The sequence below is a fragment of the Phocoena sinus genome, chromosome X (genome assembly GCF_008692025.1).
Source record: "Phocoena sinus isolate mPhoSin1 chromosome X, mPhoSin1.pri, whole genome shotgun sequence".
NCBI lineage: Eukaryota > Metazoa > Chordata > Mammalia > Artiodactyla > Phocoenidae > Phocoena > Phocoena sinus.
This window is the reverse complement of record NC_045784.1, coordinates 20663122-20687467: the sequence shown is the minus strand read 5'-3', so window position 1 is coordinate 20687467 and position 24346 is coordinate 20663122. Positions and strand designations below refer to the sequence as shown.

The following is a 24346-nucleotide window of genomic DNA, read 5'->3' as shown; positions in this document are numbered from 1 at the left end:
TCAATTTCTTTCTGAATTCTGTCAGTTTGTTTTCTGCCTCTATTGTCTTGTAATACATTTTTTGAACCTTTGTATCTCTTCTCTGGTTTTTTTTTTTTGTTTTTTTTTTTGCGGTACACGGGCCTCTCACTGTTGTGGCCTCTCCCGTTGCGGAGCCCGGGCTCCAGACGCGCAGGCTCAGTGGCCATAGCTCCCGGGCCCAGCCGCTCAGCGGCATGTGGGATCTTCCCGGACCAGGGCATGAACCCGCATTCCCTGCATCGGCAGGTGGACTCTCAACCACTGCGCCACCAGGGAAGCCCTCTTCTCTGAGTTTTAAGAGATCATGTTTGCAATTTCACTGAGCCTTCAGGTCAGTGCTAACCAAGAGAACTTTCTGCGATGATGGAAATGTTCCATATGTCTGCACTAGCCACATGTGACTACTGAGCACTTGAAGTGTGGTTGGCGCAATTCAGAAACTATATATTTAATTCATCTTGCAATATATTGATATTAAATAAAATAATATTTCAGAGAGCTGAAGAACATGAATCTTAAAAGGGCTCACTATGCATGATAACACAATACATGACAAAAGACCCACAGGACTTCCCTGGTGGTCCAGTGAGTAAGACTCTGTGCTCCCAATGCAGGGGGCCTGGGTTTGATCCCTGGTCTGGGAACTAGATCCCACATGCCGCAATGAAGATCCCATGTGCTGCAACTAAGACCCGGAGCAGCCAAATAAATAAATATTTAAAAAAGAAAAGAAAAAAGACCCACACCTAACTAAACAAAACCCTATGATATTTCAGACCAACAGGGATAAAGAGATGATCTTTAAAACTTCCAGAAGAAAAAGAAACATCTACAAAGCAATGAGAATCAAAATGGCATCAGGCTTCTAAACCAATTGCTGGATGACAGTGAAACATGCCATCACAAATTCTCAGGGAAAATTCACTTCAACCCAGACTTCCATACCTAACCAAGTTATCAATCAACTTAAACGGTAGAAAAAATACTTTTAGTATACAAATCTAGACTCCTTAGGAAGTTATTTCAATATGTGGCCCAGTAAAATAAGGGAGTAAATCAAGGAAGAACATGGCACAGGGATCCAGAAAACAGTGGACTAGTCTCAGGAAATGATAAAAGGAAAATTTTAGAAAACTGTCTGCATTATAGTAAGCCTAAAACGCAACTAATCCAGAATGGATCAGAAAGACAGAAAGCTTCAAGAGGGGAGTCACTGGAAAAAGGAGAACTCAAAGAAAACAAACTGGAGAAGTCAAACTTGATAGTGTATTTCTTAGAAGGCACAAACAATTAAGAAAGAAAACCCGTGCTATAAGGGCATAATCAGTCTCAATGACAAAGTCTAATTAAGCTTGAAGTCTTTATATGACCAGTACCCACAAGGAGGACATGGATCAGTCAGTAAACCCCAGCCTTTCAGAACCGGAAGCTACCTGACAGATCTTGAAACAGACTATTTTCTTAATTTGAAAGAAAAATAAAGATGATTTTACTTCCTAAATAAGTTACTTCAAGGGACAGCCTGAATACACATATCTTTTCTAAAGGTTTAACAAGAGTGCCAGGTTATAAATGTTAGGATTGATGTCTAGGTGGGAAACCAAGCCTTTTCATAAAACCGTACCTCAGTATTGCTGCTGAAGAGAGAATTTGGTTCTCTGAACCAAGAGCCTATTCTAACTTACTCTGATGAGTCCAACAGTCATCTTACTATCTAATCACTTCAATTTTTTTTTAACCTCTAAACCAAAATCCAATCAAAAGAAAAACTATGGAATAAAAACTTGGTATTCGGGCTTCCCTGGTGGTGCGGTGGTTGAGAGTCCACCTGCCAATGCAGGGCACACTGGTTCGTGCCCCAGTCCAGGAAGATCCCACATGCTGCAGAGCAGCTGGGCCCGTGAGCCATGGCCGCTGAGCCTGTGCGTCCAGAGCCTGTGCTCTGCAACGGGAGAGGCCACAACAGTGAGAGGCCCACGTACCGCAAAAAAAAAAAAAAAAACTTGGTATTCGACATCCTTAGGGTTCCGGTGTGGGTGGGTGGTATTGGAGAGTGAAGACACCATGGATGGGTAGTTCCTCCTAAAAGGATACCTAAGCTCACGATCATCTGTTATGTCCCAGACACTGTGGTGGGTAGTTTCGCTATACTTTATCATGAAATCAATGACAACAACCCCAGGACTTAAGTGTTTTATCTCCATTTTACAGATGTGAAACCGGAGCACCTAAAAGACTAACATGCAAGAAGCATTCTGCCAAGGCAGCAACTGCTCTAGTAGATAAACACATTTAAAAGATCACTTTTAGGGCTTCCCTTGTGGCGCAGTGGTTGGGAGTCCGCCTGCCGATGCAGGGGACACGGGCTCGTGCCCCAGTCCGGGAAGATTCCACATGCCGCGGAGCGGCTGGGCCCGTGAGCCATGGCCGCTGAGCCTGCGCGTCCAGAGCCTGTGCTCCACAACGGGAGAGGCCACAACAGTGAGAGGCCCGCGTACCACCAAAAAAAAAAAAGAGTGGGAGATCTAAAAGTGATCTTTTTTGCTGTACGCAGGCCTCTCACCGTTGTGGCCTCTCCCATTGCGGAGCACAGGCTCCGGACGCGCAGGCTCAGCGGCCATGGCTCACGGGCCCAGCTGCTCCGCGGCATGTGGGATCCTCCCGGACCGGGGCACGAACCCGTGTCCCCTGCATCGGCAGGCGGACTCTCAACCACTGCGCCACAAGGGAAGCCCTAGACCTCCCACTCTTACCTTCCTCCTCAAGAACCCTCCTTCTGAGGTTAAAATTTCATCTTAATTTTATTATATAGCCTATAAAAGATTTGAAAGAACTGGTTATAATCTGATCTCCTTTAATTCTTGAAACTTTCCTAGAGGGGTTCAAAGGCTTAATGAAATTAGTCTCATTCTGTAGACAGGGAATTAATGCAACAGAGACATTCAAGTGCCTATCCTAAGTTACAGTGATCTCCAGCATGGTGTCAGAGATATAATTAATGAAAAATATTTGCCAAATTGCACTGAAGTGGTCTAAGACCCCTAGTTAATTAAGAACTAGTTAAGCAAGAACTGACTTCTTAACCAATTCCGGGGGAAAAGGAATGACTATTACAATTCCACCCTCTGCCTGCCATTACCCCAAAATCCCCTGATGGGACAACAGGAAGGTCTTGAATGAAGCCAGTCCAGAGTTAGTCTTGCTAGCCCAGTGGATGCCACCAACAGAGATACTCTGTGTGGATAACACCAATGGCCAGTAGTTACTGATAGGCATGCTTTGTGCTGGATGCCTGGTGCACATGACCTGTAATTCTCACGACCACTCTGTAGGTCAGGTAGTATTACTGCCTTTGCACAAATAAGGAAACTAAGGCCAAAGTGAAGTCAGTAACTTGCTGAGAAGCAGGAATGGCATCCAAGTTGAAGGCTGGCTGACTCTAAGCTACAGGTGCTATTTCCATACACCATGTTGCTTCTCTAGGATCCCTATGAAAGGACAGCCATGTTCTCTCTCTCCCTCTTTCCTCTCTCCTCCTCTCTCTCCACTGACCAACTCCATTATCCCACCAAGTAATCAGAGATCTGTTCCAAGGGCAAAAGCTATCAGATAATTTTTATCTAGGCCTCAAGCAGATAAACAGTAAACATGAATCACAAGGCCAATGTGAAGCTCCAACTGCTTCTAAGACTTGCAAGATGTAGACTTTTTAACACAATCTTGTGGGGAGAGGGAAGGACTACAACATCTTTACCTTATTTGAGCACTTTATTCTTAGTATAAATCTGACATCCTGATTGGACGTTAAGTTGAGAGCTTAATTCACTAATTTTAGTGTTGATTTCTAAATAAATTTCAGAATGCCTACAGTAAAGACAATAATTTTAGATGGATTAACACAAACCTTTTTTAATTTTACCAGAACAAGCTAGACATCTTCTCTAAAATAGTCTTAGTTCAATAAATAAGACTTCTCTCACATTTCAGAAATATTCCCATGTGGATATGTATTTTTTAAATTCTACAATTTTATTGTGGTTTATCAAATGGTTTAAGGATGAAAACTGATAGAGCGCATATATTAAAAAAATGGTAAGACACATACACATGCAGCAATCAGCCCACAGAACAAAGGAATAAACAAATATTTAACCATGTCTCCTGTACTAATAGCCCCTAGAATCAATAAACAAGTCATTAGATTGTACTAATCCTCAGAGTTTATGCATTAAACATATAGAGATTTGGATTTATTTATCATTCATTCCCCAAACAACTTTTTATTGGATGTCTACACTATGACAAAAGTTGTGCTTAATTAGGAGCTAACATCAGATCAACTGGTCAAAATACCTAAACTAGAAGGCCAGGGCCACCACACACTGCATCCGTGGGGTGCTGCTGACACTGTAGCTGTACAGTAGACAGCGGCAGGCAGCAACCATGTATACAGACCCTCAGCTTGTCTAATGTGCTCCGTTTCTAGTGATGGTTTTACCATCTGCCCAGCTGCACAAGCCAGAAGCCTGAGAGGGAGCTTCAAACCCTCCCTCTTCCTCAACCCTAAATTTAATCCAAATCCTACTTTCTAAGTATGTCATGAAGCAGTTTCCGTCAAACTCTACTGATAGAACCTTATTTCAAACCATCATCATCTGTTCCTCAGCTGGACTACTACAACCTCCTCCCATAGTGTGCCTTTTTGGTTTCTGATTTTACTCTTACCTTGTCTGCTCTCGACAGCGCCGTTAAGGTTACTTTTCTGAACTGTAAATCTAATCATGTTACTATTAATCTGCTTACAACCCTCTAACAACTCCCCACATCAAAAAGGCAGAGCAGGCTTCTTAGTATATTCATGAGCCCTTATGACTGTGCCTTTCCCTATTTTGCCACTCACTTCTCATCATTTTCTCCATTCACCTCATCAGAGACATTATTTGCACCCCAAAGAAGAAGTCTCTGAACACTCACAGATCTTTCCCAGCTCCCTCCAAATAAACATGCTCTCCTCTCTGCCATTCCTCCCTCCTCGGCTGCCCACTGAACATTTCATTCCCTCTTCAAATTAAGTTCACCCCACATTATTTTTTAAAGATGTGATAATGGTATTACTGTTTATTTTTTTTTAAATCGTTATCTTTCAGAACTCTATACTGAAATACTTATGAATGAAATGACGTGCAGAATTTGCTTCAAAACAATGTAAGAGGGAAGGAAATGCACAGGAGTAGAGATGAAATAAATTCAGTTATGTCTTCAACCAAGCTTCCACAGAACTTTGGCTTATAATACTTTCATAGCATTTAGCTCACCCAAGTGTACCCAAAATTTCCCAACATCTTTTCCCTTAGTGCTTCCAAAATGCTTTGTACATCCAGTTATATATCTTTTCACACTAAACTGTAATTATCTGCTTCTGTTTGTCTTCTCTCCAGGACTGTGAACTTTTAAAGTCAGAGACTTTCACTGTTTATCTCTAACGGCTAGCACAGTTCCTAGCTTATCATGGCTTATCAATAAATGTTTGTGACTAAAGATACAAGAAAAAGTAAACATGGGCAAGAGTATAAAAATAATAGTTTATACACAATTCCTTTTTCTCATGTAAACATAAATTTGAAAAAAATAACATTTCTGAGGTAGAAAAACAATGGAAAAGGGTTTGGAGGCTGCCTGAGTAGATTCTGCTATGATGGGTTAAATAAGAAAATGTTTACGCCCCCTCTAAATTATTTCCTAACGTCCTTGAAATTGGGTATGCAGTAATACTGCAAATTTTAGTAAATCACTGGAACTCTATTTGCCTCTTCTGTCTACCAATAAGCACTATTTATCCCAAACTCTACTGCTCTGTAGTATTAACTTTGTACACACACACACATGAAGAAGGGCAATATGAGAGTGGGGACTAGACATTTTGGAATAAAACACACTTGATTTCAAATGTTCACCCTAATGCTAGCTGGATGTGTAACTTTGGACAAGTTACTTAAATAGAGCCTCAGTTCCCCAATCTGTAAAACAGTGGTAACACCAACGTTATAAGGTTGCTATAATTAACAAATTATATAGTAAGTTCTGGCACAAAGATATTATTTATTGAAGGTTTACTATTACCTATTTTTATTGTTACCAACTTGTTACAAATCTCCAGCTAAATAATTCTTGGGATAAAAAAGCTTAAGTTTTAAAATTTTTTAAGAACTGTCCATATTGACTTGATAACAATCAAACCATAAACACAATCCTAAACATTTCTGCCCAAAAAGAGAACTTTATTAAAAACAAACCTCACCAAACAAACTTAATTATCTCTTCTGATGGAAATGCCCACTGACTCAAGGGCCATTAGAAGATGGGTCTGATGAGTCTGACAGCATTTTGCACACGTTAGTACCTGAACTCTTTCTTGAAATATTAATTCAAATGGACTTAAATTTTATATATATATATATATATATATATATATATATATATATGCTACTACACCAAAACAGTTCAATAAGCATTAGTTAAGAACTAACCAATCTAATGATATATCAACATTCAGCTTTTATAAAAGCAGTTGCATACTGCAGAACATGGTGTTTTGAATACAAGCTTATCTTAGTGAAAAGGTCTTTGACCTTAGAATATAAAAACAACTAAATGGAGAGAACACAGCTATGTTACTACCCCACACTCACTGTCATCAAAAAGTTTTATTAAAGTTATGGTCTGCACCAAGTAAAATTTCCAAGTTTACAATAAACATGTTAAAAATGTTGATAAACTCTCACTTAACCCAACTAGTTTAAAGGTTCCAAGATTAAATTATTTGCTATAATTTTTGTTAATGTTTGTCTTCTTTAAAACTGCTTAAAATAACTGAAAGCACATATTTTATTAAAATGTGTATTAGAAATGAAGCACCATAAAGGTTTACATTAGAACAGAGACTCTCTGCCAAGTGATCAGGCTTTGGCAGGAGAAGCCCCATACTCCAGAGGCATATTAGTTGTTTTCTTTGGTGTTAATATCAACAGTAAGCACACATACCCAAGTATGCTGGTTTTCCATAAGTACACACTATGTTGCCATAACTTGTTAATTTTGCTAAACCTTTAAAAACTCACTTATGGATTTTTGCCTGGCCTTTAAAATTCAGACTTTAATATTCAGGGTAGTAAATTTTACAAATTCACTACCCATTTCTGATAACATGAAAACAGTATAAGGACAGACATATAGATCAATGGAATAGAATTAAGAGTACAGCAAATTCGGGCTTCCCTGGTGGCGCAGCGGTTGAGAGTCTGCCTGCCGACGCAGGGGACACGGGTTCATGCCCCGGTCCGGGAAGATCCCACATGCCGCGGAGCGGCTAGGCCCGTGAGCCATGGCCGCTGATCAGCGTTTTTTAGCAATAAAATATTTTTAATGAAGATACGTACATTTTTTTAAGACCTAAAGCACATGTAACAAACTACACTATAGTGTTAACATAACTGGGAAACCAAAAAAATTCATGTGACTCACTTTAGTACAATATTTGCTTTACTATAGTGGTTTGGAATCAAACCCGCAATATCTCCAAGGTATGCCTGTTTAGATAAACTGGATTTCATCAAAACTTAAAACTTGTACATCAAAGGACGCTATCAAAGAGAAGACAACCAACAGAACAGGAGAAAAGATTTGCAAATCACATATAAGGGATTTGCATCTAGAATATATCAAAAATTCTTTCAACTCAGTAAAAAAAGACAACCCAATTTAAAAATGAGCAAAACGGGCGTCCCTGGTGGCACAGTGGTTAAGACTCCACCTGCCAATGCAGGGGACACGGGTTTGAGCCCTGGTCGGGGAAGATCCCACATGCCGTGGAGCAACTAAGCCTGTGCACCACAACTACTGAGCCTGCGTGCCTGGAGCCTGTGCTCTGCAACAAGAGAAGCCACCGCAGGAGAAGCCCGCACACCGCAACGAAGAGTAGCCCTCGGTCACCGCAACTAGAGAAAGCCCGCGCACAGCAATGAAGACCCAACAAAGCCAAATAAATAAATATATTTTTTTTAAAAAAAGGGCAAAAGATCTGAACAGACATTTCTCCAAAGAATACATACAAACGGCCAATAAGCACGTGAAAAGACACTCAACATCATTAACCATCAGGGAAATGTATATCAAAACCACAAGAGGATACCACACTTCATATCCACTAGGATGGCTATCACCAAAAAGTATTAACAAGTACTGGAGAGGATGTGGAGAAAATGGAATCTTCATTCACTGCTAGTGGGAATGTAAAATGGTGCAGCTGCTTTAGAAAACAGTCTGGCAGTTCCTCAAAAGGTTAAACATAGAATTACCATATGACCCAGCAATTTCACTCCCACATATATACTCAGAAGAGATGAAAACATATATCCAACAAAAACTTGTACACAAATGTTGATTGAAGTCCTAACTTGTACACAAATGTTGATTGAAGTCCTAACAGCCAAGAAGTGGAAACAACCCAAAAGTTTATTAACTGATGAAAAGACTAAAATGTATACCCATACAATGGAATATTATTCAGTAATAAAAAGGAATGAAGTACTGATACATGCTACAACATAGACGAATGCTGAAAACATTATGCTAGGTGAAAGAAGCCAGACACAAAGGACCACATATTATAGGATATCACTGATATGAAATGTCCAGAGTGGGCAAATACAGAAAGTAGATTAGGGCTTGCTTAGAGTTGGAGAGGATGGAGAGGGATAATATGAGTGATAGTTAAAGGATATGAGGTTTCTCCTTGGGGAGATGAAAAAATTTCTAAAATTGATCGTGAGGAAGATTGCACAAGTTTATGAATACACCAAAAGCCACTGAATTGCACACTTTAAACGGGTGAACAGTATGGTATGTGTATGAAAAGCTATTACCAAAAAAAAAGTTTATTTCAAAACTTAAATTGAATCTAGGATTAGAAAGGAACACCTAACTTCCATTCATCTCCTACCTAACTGTCCTAATTAAAAGACATGAGAGATGTCAACAAGACCTAGAGTGACATTTCCTTGATCATATTAATATCAGAGGCACCCAAAGAATATTTTGATTTTGTTTCCTGCAGCTGTTATAAGGCAGTGCCTGACTCATCATCACCAGATCTTCTCCAACTTTCCCTATTGTACAAACTGATGTTTCACAAAATAGCATCTTGACTATGCAGCTGCAGAGTGAAACTGTAGGAGGGTGAAGACCACTGCAAAGAAATTAGGGATGCCTGGCAGCTGTCTCAGATTCATGCAGAACTAAGAAACAATTTGAGTAACAAGTGGATGATTCAAACACTCCACCTTTCAGAGAGACAGAAAACTCCTAAGTACCATAAAGCAGTGCCACCATATCTAGCCCGACCAGAACCAAATAACAGCCACAGCTACTGGTAGGGAAGAAATGTGTCATTAATACCTTGGATGAGGCGTGATGTCCACAGACTTTCAGCTATAGCATTCATTTATTCAACAAACATTTCACATCTAATATGCCAAAGGATTTGATGGCGAATATACATAAGTAGCTAAGATGCAATAGACAGTTCCTGTCCTCAAGAAACATACAATCAATTTAGAAGCAATCACAACATCTAGAGAGCAAAGACTAGATGAAGAGGTCATCCTGACCTCAAAGGCAGCTATACTGTGACAAAGAATGTTTGTGCCAATGTACACTACCCATGACACTACTACTTGCTAATTTATCATCTTTTTTTTTTTTTTTTTTTTTTTTTGCGGTATGTGGGCCTCTCACTGTTGTGGCCTCTCCCGTTGTGGAGCACAGGCTCCGGACGCGCAGGCTCAGCGGCCATGGCTCACGGGCCCAGCCGCTCCATGGCATGTGGGATCTTCCCAGACCGGGGCACGAACCCGTGTCCACTGCATCGGCAGGCGGACTCTCAACCACTGCGCCACCAGGGAAGCCCTAAAATACGTATTTTACGTACATATATAAAATATACTAAAATACAGTACAAGAGCAGTTTGTGTCTATCTGTATTTACTTTTTCAGAAACATTAAAATCTATACCAATTAGCACAAACCCAGGGCCTGAAAAAAAAGATGACTATAAATAAAATTTTTAATAAAAATTTTGTAAGTCTGAGCTCTAATACAAGAATCTACTACACTATGTCAACCATTACTAACGAAACGTCTGGTTTTTTGGATGACTTTCTTGGAGGGTTGACTTCCTAAAAGAGTAATAAAGGTAAAAGACAGTGTGCAGCTGAAGGTCGAACTAATGCCATGAACTTTACTCCTTAGCTAACAAGTTTAAGACAGAAAGGACAGAAAAGGGAAAGAGAAGTCAAGAACAGAGAGTGCTTTCTCAAGTATTTCACCAGATCCTCCTCCCCTCATAAAGCACAATGAACCCAATTCCTTCCTTTCTCCAGCCTTGCCCCTGGGTTGCCTAGTCGTGGGATAGAAAATCCGGTAGTTACATTTAAAAATAGCATTTTCATTTAAATAGTGCATCTTACATACAAACTTAGGTCTCCCAATCTCAGCTGGCCCCTGCAGTTCGTTCAGCAATCTATAAGTTCTTAGCTTCCTGCCCTGGCCCATCCCCATACGACATAGGCTTTTCAACCCTTTGCCACTACCCTTCAACTCCCACCCAACCTCTGCAAGTCCTTCTATATTAGCAGGTGAATTTGCTACACAGAGAAAACAGCTCCCAACATTCAAACACTCCTTTTAAACTTACTGTCCCAGGCCCAGGCTCTCCAATTTTCCTGATCCTTAACTGCCTTCCTGTCTCAGAGAAGGGGACTCTTTTTCTCTAGGACTCACCTACCAGCCTTCCACCACTGCCCTGGACCCTACTCCGTTCCTCTGCTCTGGAACCTGCTCGAACTGTTAGCCCTTCCTATATCTTCAGTCTCTGTTCAACTGTTTGTGTCCTGCACCTGTAAACCTACATATATGCTCAACACACTTCCACCATCCATCCAACCATCAAAAGCTGTACTCTTGCTTCTTCTGTCCCTTCACTGACCAAAATGGCAATTTATACAAACTGCTTCACCTACTCCACCACTTCTACCAACTTCTCAATCCATTACAGCTTATCTCCTCTATCTCTTCTCCACTGGCCCATGCTTTATTGAAACTATTCTAATTAAGATACCAATAACTTTTTATACAATTTTTTAAGGTTACTTTCCATTTATACTTATTACAAAATACTGGCTATATTCCCCATGTTGTACAATACATCCTTGAGCCTATATTACACCCAATAGTTATAATAATAAAAAATTTAAAAATTAAAAAAAATAAAGTTGCCTTCCCACAAAAATAAAACAAAAAGGATAATTCAAAAAAAAAAAGATATCAATGACCTCCTAACTGCCTAACGAAAAAGCCCACTCCCTCCTCAGTAACTAACACTCTTAGAAATTCTGCTTATCTTTGACAGTGTTAAAAACATTCTAAAGATTTTTCTCCTCTTCCTCTTCCTAAAACCTCCTGACTTTCATAGGCTCTTCTCTGCCTACTTCTTAAATGCCCAAAGGATCCATACTTGACACTCTTACTTGACAAGCACTCTCTGGGGACCACCACCCATTTCCACATAGGGTACTACCTATATTCCGTTGTCCCAAATTTCTTCACAAACTCTCTCAAAATCACCAAATTCATATTTTCAACTGCCTACAGAAAACATCCACCAGATTGTCCCCAGCAAGCAACCTAAACTTTTAACAGGTCCTGAAACATTTTCTTTCCACCAAATCTATTCCTCCTCCCAGGTAATGGCATAACCAGGCACCCAATCTCCCACGGCAGAAACCTTAGTGTCCTCCTTGAATTCTTTCTCCCTCAAATCCTTACCCCTATTCTATCTATCACCAAATCGCATTCATTTTACTTCCTAATCTCTCTTAAATCCAGCTCCCCTGCTCTACTTCCATTACTATGAAGGTACTTAGGATTTTCTTTATCTCATGTAGGAACCATTCCAACTTCTCTCATGTAGGAACCATTCCAACTTCTACTACCAGGATTACCTTCCTAAAATAAATTCAAACTTGAAACAGGATATTACATTTTTCCTTGTCAGAGTGGCAAAAATTAAAATGGAAAACAATACCCTACGCTGGTCAGAGTGTAGGGAAAGGGACATTCTCATAAACTTGGTGGAAGGAATTATATTAGGCAAAATACCGAGGCAAATATAACCAGACTTATAAATATGTATACCCTCTGATCCAGCAATATTATTTCTAGAAATTTATTTTAAGTAAATAAACAGAAAGTGCACAAAGATATGAGTACATCCTAAAGTTCCCATTATTCCCAACAGAAGCCAAGACCTTTTTGACATACTATATACCATTTGCCTAGAATGGCTCCCTCCTATCCATGTCCTTCTTCATCCTGCAAAACTAGGAACTCATCCTTGAGTTCAAAGGTCAGCAACTCCATTCTGTCTCCACAGCAATTTAGTCACACCTCTGCATCACAGTGTAACCTATCTTTCTCTCCCACTGTAGACTGTAAGCTCTCCAAGGACAATGGTTTGTGTAATTTTTTTTTTTTTTTTTGCGTTATGCGGGCCTGTCACTGTTGTGGCCTCTCCCACTGCGGAGCACAGGCTCCGGACGCGCAGGCACAGCGGCCATGGCTCACGGGCCCAGCCGCTCCGCGGCATGTGGGACCTTTCCGGACTGGGGCACAAACCCGTGTCCCCTGAATCAGCAGGCGGACTCTCAACCACTGCGCCACCGGGGAAACCCTGTGTAATTTTTATTTAGCACATATCCATATTTGTACTATCTACAAAAATGTCTGACACATAGTAGGGGCACAGTAAACACATGTTGAATGAAGGCATTTTCCTCCTCTTTACACAAAGACCTCTCTGATTTCCAAAATCTTAAGAACTTTTAAAAGGTATTTCCTAGGCTGCCCTGGTGGCGCAGTGGTTGAGGGTCTGCCTGCTGATGCAGGGGACACGAGTTCGTGCCCCGGTCCGGGAGGATCCCACATGCCGCGGAGCGGCTGGGCCCGTGAGCCATGGCCGCTGAGCCTGCGTATCCGGAGCCTGTGCTCCGCAACGGGAGAGGCCACAACAGTGAGAGGCCCGCGTACCGCAAAAAAAAAAAAAAAAAAAAAAAAAAAAAGGTATTTCCTAAAATGCTGGTGGACTCCAGTATTTTATATTAAATTCCTGTTTTATAACAGGTATTTAAGCAAAGCAAATGGTCTCGTGCATTTATATAAGCAAATAGTCTGTGAGTCTTTATTTGTCTGAAGTTTAGTTCCTAGAGGCATAATCAGAATTTCCATACTGGGTCAGAACTGTGGTCTATCTAACTGAGGATTAGGATCCTCCGGATCTCTGAAAGTGGTACCAAGAAATAAATTGTAAGAAGACATAGCTGTTCTCCCAGATGTTAGAGGTGTGTTCCAAAACACCTTACTTTTCTTCAATAACCTAGTATGAGTCCATCATACTTGAAATCATGTTTTAGAATATTTGTTTAAATACTATGCCAGAGCTCTTTTCCATGCTATCTGTTACATAAAGAGCATTTTACATAGTACATAGTATTACATAAGTAGTACTGTACATCCATATACAAGAATATAAGTAGTTTGGGTATATATTTTTCCTCTAAGTTGAACTCCTTTTAAGTTTCAAGAGGGTTCCTAATTCTAATGAAGGCTGGTAACAGCCTAATCACATCCTTCATGATTTCACAAAGTTCAGTTCTAGTCCTTTCAATCTCTGATCTCTAGACTGAAGAAATCTCATCTTTCTACTGTGTCCTTACAGAGAAATGATTCTACTCTGTACCATTCCACTTTTCTTAATTTTGAGTTATCTTACAGGCTCCAAACTGAAACAACAATGAAGGAAGGTCCATGAGATTTAATTTTATAGAAGTCAAGAAAACTTCACCCCTGATATAAGTTAGACAGCCTTCAAAAACACCTTTGACAACCACTGTACCCCAAGACTTACAAGAAATCATAAGGTAGTCCTCACAGTTGCTTTTGTCGTCATCTTGCTGGTCCACAGGAATCCCATTGGCATCTATGACTGCTTCAGAGGCACAATCTGCTACCAATACTTCTTCTGACACTACGTCAGCTGTCAGAGGATCAGTGACGATCTCTGCCTCTACGACACTATCATGAACAATGTGTTCAACATGTCCAACATCAGACACATGTATGGATTCACTCGTCAAGACGTGTTCTGGCATAGACATTGAGGCTGAAGTAATATCAGAAGCTAAAACATCATCTGGGACTGTGCAATGTGCTAAAGAAACTTCTTCGGTTACATCTGAGTCCAGCACTTGCTCAGGAATGATGACCGTTTCAGATACATCTGCTTCTTCCATGATATCTGGACACTGAACATCTTCTATAACAACGTCCTCGATAACATCTTGGATTACAACTGAGTCTGGGTCATCAGGAACAAAGTTATGCACAGTTATGTCTGAATCCACAACATCTGAAACAAAAACAGTTTCTTGTACTTCCACAACAATTTGATCACCATCCATGTGTGTAGCATCAGCTCCTTAAAAAAAAAAAATTAAAATCACAAATTTCAGGTAGACATGCATGACTACCTCAATTAATATAAATGTTACTTAATTTCTACCAGGAAAACAAACTAGCTCCTCAGTTGTCTCAAACATTAAGATAGATTAAAGAAATAGAGATAACCTATTTTTGAATCATATCAGAAATAGAAATTCTTAATACAAGAACTTTTATACTCATCCCAAATCAATTAACAGGTAAGGAAATAAAAGAAAAACAAAGTAAATGTGGCAGTCACACACACAAAAATATATTCATGAAAGTAATATTCTAGGCTGACTAAAACTAAACCCATATGCATAGGTACTTAAGGGATGATTATAAAAATTAATAAGTAAAGCAACTTCAGGTGGCAAATATACCATTTTCCTTCATTATATGTTTTTCACTTCTTTCCCTTCTTGCTCCATCTCTCTTTCAACTCATATTTTTTTCTCCTGTCCATCTCTCCCATGTTTTCTTTTACTTCCCTTCATTTCCCCTTTCTCCTCCTTTATTCTAGAACAATATCCCACCAATATCCTCCATTTATGATTATGGAAATTCAGAAACTATCCTCCGAATCTAGAATATAAAAAGAATCGGGCCATAAATAAAAAGAGGGCTAGAAGGCCACAGTTAAAGAGAAAGACAACTGGTTAAGGAGCCTCTGTAGACAGATAAAATGAATAAAAGTGCAGTTGCTCTGGAGCAATGGAAGGTGAGGTTAGCTGGAGTGGGGCCTGCCCCAACCTCACCAGGGTAGTCCGCCTCCATTCAGCTTCCTCCCATCCCCCCATATGCCAATCCCCCTGGCACTTCCTCAGAACATAAGAAACCCTACTCTAGTCCACTCTGCAGTTAACAAGTGAAGGTAGAGGGTTGAATCAATTGAAGCCCAGTGAGATTAAATGACTTCACCAAGATCACACAGTTTGCACAGGTTATGGTGCTCAGTAAATACTACTCTGAATTAATGCCACAAATGAGAATCGAAGTCAGATATCCTTGCCAAAAACATAATGTAAAATAAAATAAAACAAATCTGGTGCCTTGGCTCCTGATCCAGAGAAAAGCAAACAATATTTTATAAAAGTCTTACCTAAAAAGCTATTCAGTCGATTAGTGCTTCTGGATGTGACTCAGACCAGGCTGAGTCCAAGCAGCTGCCTAACTCAATGACTCTGTGTCAATGGCCAGGCCCTCAGAGAGACACATGGCTTTTTTTTTTTTAAACAAACACAAATAATCAACAAGGGCCAAAGAACCTTTAAAAATGTAAGAAATCTTAAAGCCAGTTAATATCCATTTTATTTACACCTAGAAATAATAGAGAGTGCTTGCTTTAATTCCCACAGAACTTCTACAAAATGCTTTATACTGTTTTCAATATTCTCAATATTAACATCAAGCAATAGATCACTGTAATCTCCATTTTGCAGACATGAAGATGAAAGTATTTAGGATTTGGACACTTATTAGTTTTGTGACCTTGGGCAAGTCATTTAACCTCTGAGTTTCGGTTTCCTCATCAGTGAAATGAGGACAGTAGTATCTGCCATGCATACCTCACAGGACTGCTGTGATGATCAAATGGGAATATATGGGAAGTGTTCTGAAAAACTGTAATGAAAGGTTTCATTATTATTAGGACACATGAAAATGGAGGCCCTGGCAGATTAAGTGACTTGCTCAAAGATAAACAAACACCATAAGTGTTAACAATCAGGGCTAAAATGCAACAGCCCTTCAATCTACCCCTTAGCCCATGATCCAGGCTTGCTTGTGGCAACATTAAGCTAGTAAGTGGTGTGCTTTTTTCTCCAAAGAGCTTAGTCTCTCTTTCAAGCACATTAATTATACTTCATGTTCTAAAGAAAAAAGAATCAAAACTTTGCATTTATCATTATCAAGCTGAAATTACCAAATGTGAGTCAAAAGACTATCCCAAATTGTTAAGAAAAATACACAAACCCCCAATAGACTTAGAGATTAAAGAAGAGTTAAAATTAAAAATCGCTAATATTTAATTTCCTGATAAAGTTAATTGCTATTTCTTTAGTATGCAATACAGTCATTTCAAGTCCAATGGAAAACTCATTAACGTTTTATTTATAAGGGTAGCTAATTAGTGTGATACAAAACCATTTTATATTACAAAACCTAGCATAATCACTTCACTATGTTATATAACTGGAACCATGAGTAATCCAAAATTGTGAATACTTTTTTCCCATTTTTAGAACTTCATAAATTTAATTCTCCTTGTACAGTTTGGGAAGTGAGGTAAGACTCCTTTTGCTAACTTGCGAGAGAGAGAATTTTAAAAGTAGGATGAGGTCAGAACAATGGAGGGCCTTAGGTTTATACTTTACCTGCCGGGTAATGGTCTATGTGGAAGAAAGTAGAATGAAGAGATGTAAGCAAGGAATATTTTCGAAGGGAGAACTTTAACAGGACTGAAGTAAACACTAAGGTTTTGATAATGTTGCTGTTACTGACAAGAATATGAGTGTTGGTTATGAGGGAGCCAAATTTTAAGGAGGGGAATAATAATATACTCACTTTAACATCTCTAAGCTTGATAGGATAACAAGATACCTAAGTGTAAATATCAATGACAGCGTCTAGCAATTTTTCCACTTGACAACCAACTCCAAATCTGGTAGGTGGGAAGTGGAACAACCCCAGTAGTTATACCTGCTGCATCAAAATATGAGTTTGGCTCTTGTGGTTGTAATTCAAGTCCATCTTCATCCATGGCCTTTAATTCTCATCAGTCACAGCTCCTAAATTAGGCGAAAAAGTAAACCAAGTATTACTTTTCTTAATATATGTATTAAAAAATGTCATCATACTATTTACATTTCTGAAACACCAAAAATTATGTGACAGATGAACATCTATCAAAAATGTGTCTATCTGAAATAAAAGGGAAAAGTTAAAATTAAATTGCCAAAAACATAATGATACATGGGCATCTATATGACAAGGAAAGGTGGATAAATCAAATAAGTCAGCTTTGCCTCGACTTTTTGAGATACTGCTTACATACATCATACATACATACGTACATACATACACACTGCAAACGTCTTGATGCATTCTGACACATGCATAAATCTGTGTAATCACTACTCTACCCAGATCAAGCCAGAGAACATTTCCAGCACCCCAGCACTCTGGTCTCCTCTCACTCTGTATACTCCTCACTCCCACAAGGGTAACCGGCTTTATTAAGGTTCAATTTATACTCTGTAGCTTATCGGGAGGAAATTCCTGCACAATTTTCATATTACTTCTCTGAATTTAATGTAGCAACTAAGCCCGTGTGCCACAACTACTGGGGCCGCATGCCACAACTACTGAATCCCATGCACCTAGAGCCCGTGCTCCGCAACAAGAGAAGCCACCACAATGAGAAGTCCACGCACAGCAACGAAGAGTAGCCCCCACTCGCCACAACCAGAGAAAGCCCGTACACAGCAACGAAGCCCCGGTGCAGCCAAAAAAAAAAAAAAAATTTTTTTAATAAATAAATAAGCCACACACAAAAAGAAAATACAAAAAACTAATCCCCCAATCTAGAGAAGTAAATTCCTGCAGTGTATTTATACTCTCCTGGCCATAGTTGATTGGCACTAACTATAAAACGGTAAAAATAAGTTCATCTTTGAGCACAATAAAATCAAAGTCCTATCCCCGAGAATCGAAACCATGAGCAAAGGTCACTCAGTCTATCTTTCTGTCTCTGTCTCTCCCCTCTCCTCTCCTGGCGGCTGGAACATATGAGGTGAGGAAGGCCATTTTCCAACTTCAGCTTAGACTAGTGAGATAAAGTTTACAAGTAAATAATAAAAAGAGGGCTTCCCTGGTGGCGCAGTGGTTGAGAGTCCGCCTGTCGTTGCAGGGGACACGGGTTCATGCCCCGGTCCGGGAAGATCCCACATGCCACGGAGCGGCTGGGCCCGTGAGCCATGGCCGCTGAGCCTGCGCGTCCGGAGCCTGTGCTCCGCAACGGGAGAGGCCACAACAGTGAGAGGCCCGCATACCGCAAAAAAAAATAATAATAAATAATAATAATAATAAAAAAAAGAATCCAGTGAATGCTCTGAGAAATAGAGGAGAGGGAGCAGGGAAGGGAGGCTTACCAGTAATAGCTTTTTAGCTCCTGGTTCTAGACCTTTCTGAGGTCCAGCTACAGTCTACCTTGAGTTTTTGCAAGCCACCCCAATGACCTTACTGATTCCTTTTCTACTTAAGCCAAAAACTTACAACAAAAAAACCCAATCAAATAATATACTACTTAGTACTAATCATTGCTTCAAAGAGCACACATCAGGGATTAGAGCTTACTCATGTGGCAAATATTACATAAACCTCCTCCCTCACTGGTTTCCTTATCTCTACTTTCTCACTTTCTAATCCAACCTAAATGGTTCTATTAGATGCATCTTTCTTTTACTTTTATCATTTTTTGCTGATGATATAAGTGCCGCATGCTGCTTACTAAAATTTCAAATAACAACAAGAATCATTTTTCTAAAGCATCAGCCAGGTGATATCAGGCCTCTGTTCAAAAAATGTTTAATGGCTCCCTGCTGCCTGCAAATAAAGTTGAAACTCCTGCCATCTTCTAAGTTCCAGCTGCAAACTATCTTTCTCTCATTATCTTCCCTAACTCTCCTTCAAGCACCTCGCCCGACCACCATATGAACACTTCAACCAAACAAAAATGCCCCATATCCACATAACACCCAAACTCTATATTTGCCTCAGGGTTTCTTCTACCCAGAACACCTTTCCCCTATCATCTCTGCTTGGATCTTCCCCCAAGTCCCCTTCCCCACACACACAAGAAGAAAAAGCTGAAAATAATCTCTCCCCCCTCTGAATTTCTATAGCACTTTATCTTTTTTCCCTGACTCTACTTGTTGGCTGTAAATTATGATTATTTATGTCTTATTTTCAGATGCCAAACTTGCATTTATATACATATATATACTCCTTAATGAAATATCCATGAGAAACTCATTTAATTAATGTTAATATAAAAAACAGATTTTCGAAAAAAAAAAAAAAAAAAAAAACAGATTTTCGGCTTGTCAACTCTGAGACATATTCTATTCATTTTCAGGAAAGAGCATGTTTGACGTTATTTACTCAAAGTGCTTCAAACAAAAGGACCAAAAAACAAAAAAAAATTTCAACTATAAAAAATGGAAAATGTACATGCTCTGAATAAGCTGTCACTGCTCTCTCCCCATCAAAATCACCTATAGCCATAACTTTCTCCCCTTTTAAAAATGTAATTACAAAATGATAAACATAAGCTAATTTTCTAAGCATAATGGCATAGTATACATGAAATCAAGCCAATTTAGAAGGCAATAAATGGGGTTCCTTAAGGTATTTAAGGCTCCTCTCCCCAATTTCCCTACATAAACCCAAACCCATCAATTCTAAGAATTCTCCACCTGCACAATAACTCCTTTTCTCAGCTTTTCTACTAGAGTTTGATGGATAATCCCCTCGATTTTGAAATTCTCTCCTACCTCAGTTTAAGTGACATCCTATTCCTCTTCCCATCTTCCCAACTGCTGTTTACTCTGCTGCTCCTCTCCCACTACTGCAACCCTGCCCAGGGTGGGACACTCAGCCCTCTTCTCGTCTTTTTCTTTATTCCAGGGTTTCAACTAGCATTTACACAAAGATGATTCCCCAAATCCACATACTCAGGGTAGTACCTAACACTTCCACCAGACTGTCTGCTGAACATCTTTTTTTGTTTTTTTTTTGGCGGTGGGTGCTGCGTTGGGTCTTCGTTGCTGTGCGCAGGCTTTCTCTAGTTGTGGCAACTGGGGGCTACTCTTCATTGTGGTGCGCGGGCTTCTCATTGCAGTGGCTTCTCTTGTTGTGGAGCACGGGCTCTAGGCGCCCAGGCTTCAACAGTTGCAGCACGTGGGCTCAGTAGCTGCTGCACGCGGGCCCTAGAGCACAGGGGCTTCAGCAGTTGCAGCGCCTGGGCTCAGCGCTGCGGCACGTGGGCTCAGTAGTTGTGGTTCGAGGGCTGTAGAGCGCAGGCTCAACGGTTGTAGCACACGTGCTTAGTTGCTCCACGGCATACGGGATCTTTCCGTACCAGGGATCGAACCCATGTCCCCTGCATTGGCAGGCAGATTCTTAACCACTATACAACCAGAGAAGTCCCATGCTGAAAATTTTCATCAGGAGAAAACCTTGCTTTCTCCTGACATGACCACTAAGGCCTTTTCCTTCTTCCCTGCTTATATTCCGTCAGGTTGTCAGACTGTCCCTCCCTTCTCCACAACTTCCCAGGAATCTGTCCCTTTTTACTCCCACTGTCACCATTCTCAGCTTCATATTTCCTGATCCCCAGGGAACAAAAATAGCCTCTCAACTGGCCTTTCGCTTTCTGCCACTCCCACAACAAATGACCAGGAACCTACAACTAAGGGCTGGTGCCAAATGCCAGGGCATTGCTGCAATCTGTGGGCAGACTAATCCTCGGAAGTACTGCTTTGATCATGGCACTCCCCTGCTCAGAAAGCTTCAGCAGTTCCCCAAAATTCAGGGTGCTCTAAAATATTAACCCAAGCTACCATAACACACTTATTTCCCAACATTTCACATCATACCCATTTCCTAACAGATATTCTGGCCCAAATGGAGGGTGTCCACTCACTTTGACTCAGGTAAGCAATAGTTGTTCAACAAACAGCTTTGACTGGTTATTTTTCCTTCTATTGTGTCATTATAAAAACTCAAATCAGAAAAAAACATGTTTTGAACTTCTAAGCAGAGATGACTATACTTCAACTTTGTAATCCCTGTGGGGTTAGAAGTAAATCTCTCACAACCAGAATGAAACCAATGTTCTTAGGATAGAACCTACTCAGGAAAGTTCTCAGGACTGTCATAAAGTAAGGGTGGGGAGCGCAAGCTGATGATGTAATGCAAAGTGCCCCTACCTTTGCTGCAAGAACCAAGCCCAGAGAACAGTTGAATCTGAAGACAAATAAGCAGACCCATTCAGAGAACCAAGAACCTAACGCTGTGGGCGAACACATACTAATGTTCAGTCTGATTATCAAATGCCCCCAAAATACTTCTGGGACGTCACTCTCACCTTAAGCTCCGTAAAATATTCCCTTCCCAGATGCAGGAGTCATGATTCTAAAAATGTTATGGAAGAATTCACAACAGAAAAACGTACCATTTTAAGGGAAATATCGGTTTGAGAGAAACTCAGAAAATTCACAATAATTGTCTTCAATTCTTCAAAATAAAGCAATAAAAATACCATGCCAAGTTAATAGCTATAGCAGTGGCATTTTATCTGTCTTAAATCTGGGATAATGAATATAATTTGTTTTTTTTTAACATCTTTATTGGAGTATAATTGCTTTACAATGGTGTGTTAGTTTCTGCTTTATAACAAAGTGAATCAGTTATACATATACATATGTTCCCATATCTCTTCCCTCTTGCGTCTCCCTCCCTCCCACCCTCCCTATCCCACCCCTCTAGGTGGTCACAAACCACCTTGCTGATAATATATCTTTTGATGCCTAGACACTTTCACGATCTCCCTCTCGGGGAAGGTGGCTTATATTTTCACTTTGCTTTTTGTCATAAGCATACAAGAATCATTTGTCTGCTTTTGGTCTTCCCAAAACTCCATGCCTTTTAATTTTATGACTTGACTCTAGTTCCTCACCTTAAGCCATGCTCAGAAAACCAAACTGTATCGTACAGATTAGATGGAATTGCTCAAGCTACAGGAAACAGAAACAAAAGCAGATCCACCTGTAACAGAATTTTTCTTAGAAGGAAACTGGAACTGGTGAAAATTTACACTTAAAGCCTGATTAATATCTTCCCTCTTAAGCTATGAATTTTTTCCCACATTGTTCAATGTGGGAAATGCAGCTATCATTTCTTCAGATATCTAACTTTCAAATCTGGAATGCTATTTCACTTCTCTTACCAATTCAGCCCTTAAATGTCTCACAGTCATCCACTCTTAAATTCATCATGTCCCCTTTATTTTCACTGCTACCACTCTAACAAGCTCTGGTGGTCTTACATCCAGAACCCAGTGGGAATCTTCCAATCAAAAGATTTGAGTCCTTCTTGAACTCAAGAAATTTTCTTCTGTTTCAATACTTGCTTCCATTTTCTCTGTTCATTCTTACTAGAATTTCCATTATAGGATGTAAGAACTCCTAAATCTAGCCTCCATATTGCTTTAACTTCTTCTCCTGTATTTTCTTTGTCTTTCTATTACATTCTCAGAATCCCTAAACTCTTCCTTCTAAGCTAATTTGATCTTCACTCCATCTACTGAATTTTTACTTAAAAGATGTTTTAATTCCAAAATAAACTTAGTTTCTTTTTCACAGCAATCTTTTTTTCAGTGGATACTGTATCTTCTCAAATATCTCTGAGGATTTTAAAGTTTATTCTGTACCCTATATTAACCTGTCTCCTCTGCTGTTTCACTACTCAGTTTGTTGAATTTGGTGCCTCTCTTTCAGACTGATGGTTTTCCTCAAAAGCACGGTTCTTACAGGTTGTCCATTCATATTTGTAGATGAAGGTCTAGAGTTACATTCTGATAGCTGGGCTGTATTTCCTCAGCCCAAGTGAGAATCCCTGTTTGCCTAGCAATGAACCTAAGTTCTGACCAAAGGAGTCCTGTCTAGAATGCGGTCAAGGGAGACAAAGGAACCATGTAACTAGCCAGGCTTTCCTTTATGGTGGATGAGTAGCCCATCTTGCAGGTACTGGAGGTCCGATATCCCTCAGGATACCACAAGCTACCTAAAGCACTGCCCTTAACTTTCTCCCCACAGTACCCACTTTGGAATTTCCTATAGATGAATTTGCAATTCAGAGAGCCATATTTTTGGCATTAGCTCAGGAGGAAAACCACTAGAGACATCTATACTGATAAGTAAAAGGCTTGGCTTTCCATAACTTTAATAATCTGGCTGTGCCCATGGCTTGTTCTTTATCCTAGGATGTTGCCACTTTTGACACTGGGGAAAAGACAGAATGACAATTTTGGGATGGTCCTTCCAACTTTCCAAATAGGGCCACAGGTTCACTAAGCTCGCTAGGGCTTTGCCATTAGCTGATTCCCAACTGCTTTATTCAACCAGAAATTCATCATATTCTGGTCTACAAGTGGCATACCTCTCAGGTTTTCTTTTTTCTCTGAATTTTTATACTTCTTCCTCAATGTGATTTCAAAAGGAAGTAAAAATAAATGTGTGTCTTCTCTAGTCTATCTTGAATTTGAAGTCATTGTGAATTTGTATGTGTCAAAACAGCATGGAAATATGTAAAAGCAAAAAAACTATGATAGAAACTGAAAAAAAATCAATAGTAGTGAAAAGTTACAACTCTTATCAACACCTGACAGATCAAACATTCAAAAAATAAGGAAAGATATATATAATTAATAAGATTAAGTTAATAGCTTTAATTAAAATTCTACTCCCTAATACAGTATTTTATTTTCAAAAAACTTTGCCCACCCTCTGTGCCAAGAAGAGGAAGAGAAAAATGCTTCCTGTTGTAAATGTCAGAGCCCCGTCCTTCCTTGCCCTGTCCTACTTGGAACTTTTGTACACTTTGCTCAAAAATTCAATGCCAAGTTTTTGTTACAGATTAGTTTTTTCCATAAAACCATTTGAGCCAATCA

At 39.8% G+C, this 24346-nt stretch overlaps 1 protein-coding gene across 9 annotated transcripts in view; it reads right to left on the bottom strand.

Moving 5' to 3' along the window:
• The window catches only part of ZFX (zinc finger protein X-linked), a 65172-nt gene that overhangs the window by 12226 nt on the left and 28600 nt on the right, over nt 1-24346 (bottom strand). For 5 of the 9 annotated variants that reach the window (XM_032619223.1, XM_032619221.1, XM_032619219.1 and 2 more), the window contains exons 2-3: nt 17314-17402; nt 14039-14608 (exon numbers count right to left, since the gene is read on the bottom strand). In XM_032619223.1, coding sequence (XP_032475114.1) covers nt 14039-14608; nt 17314-17374 — 631 coding nt within the window. In that variant the 5' untranslated portion in view covers nt 17375-17402. Of the gene's footprint in view, nt 1-14038; nt 14609-15715; nt 16109-16181; nt 16237-17313; nt 17403-24346 lie in introns of those variants that run through there. The other 4 variants (XM_032619224.1, XM_032619227.1, XM_032619225.1 and 1 more) reach the window with 3 other exon arrangements.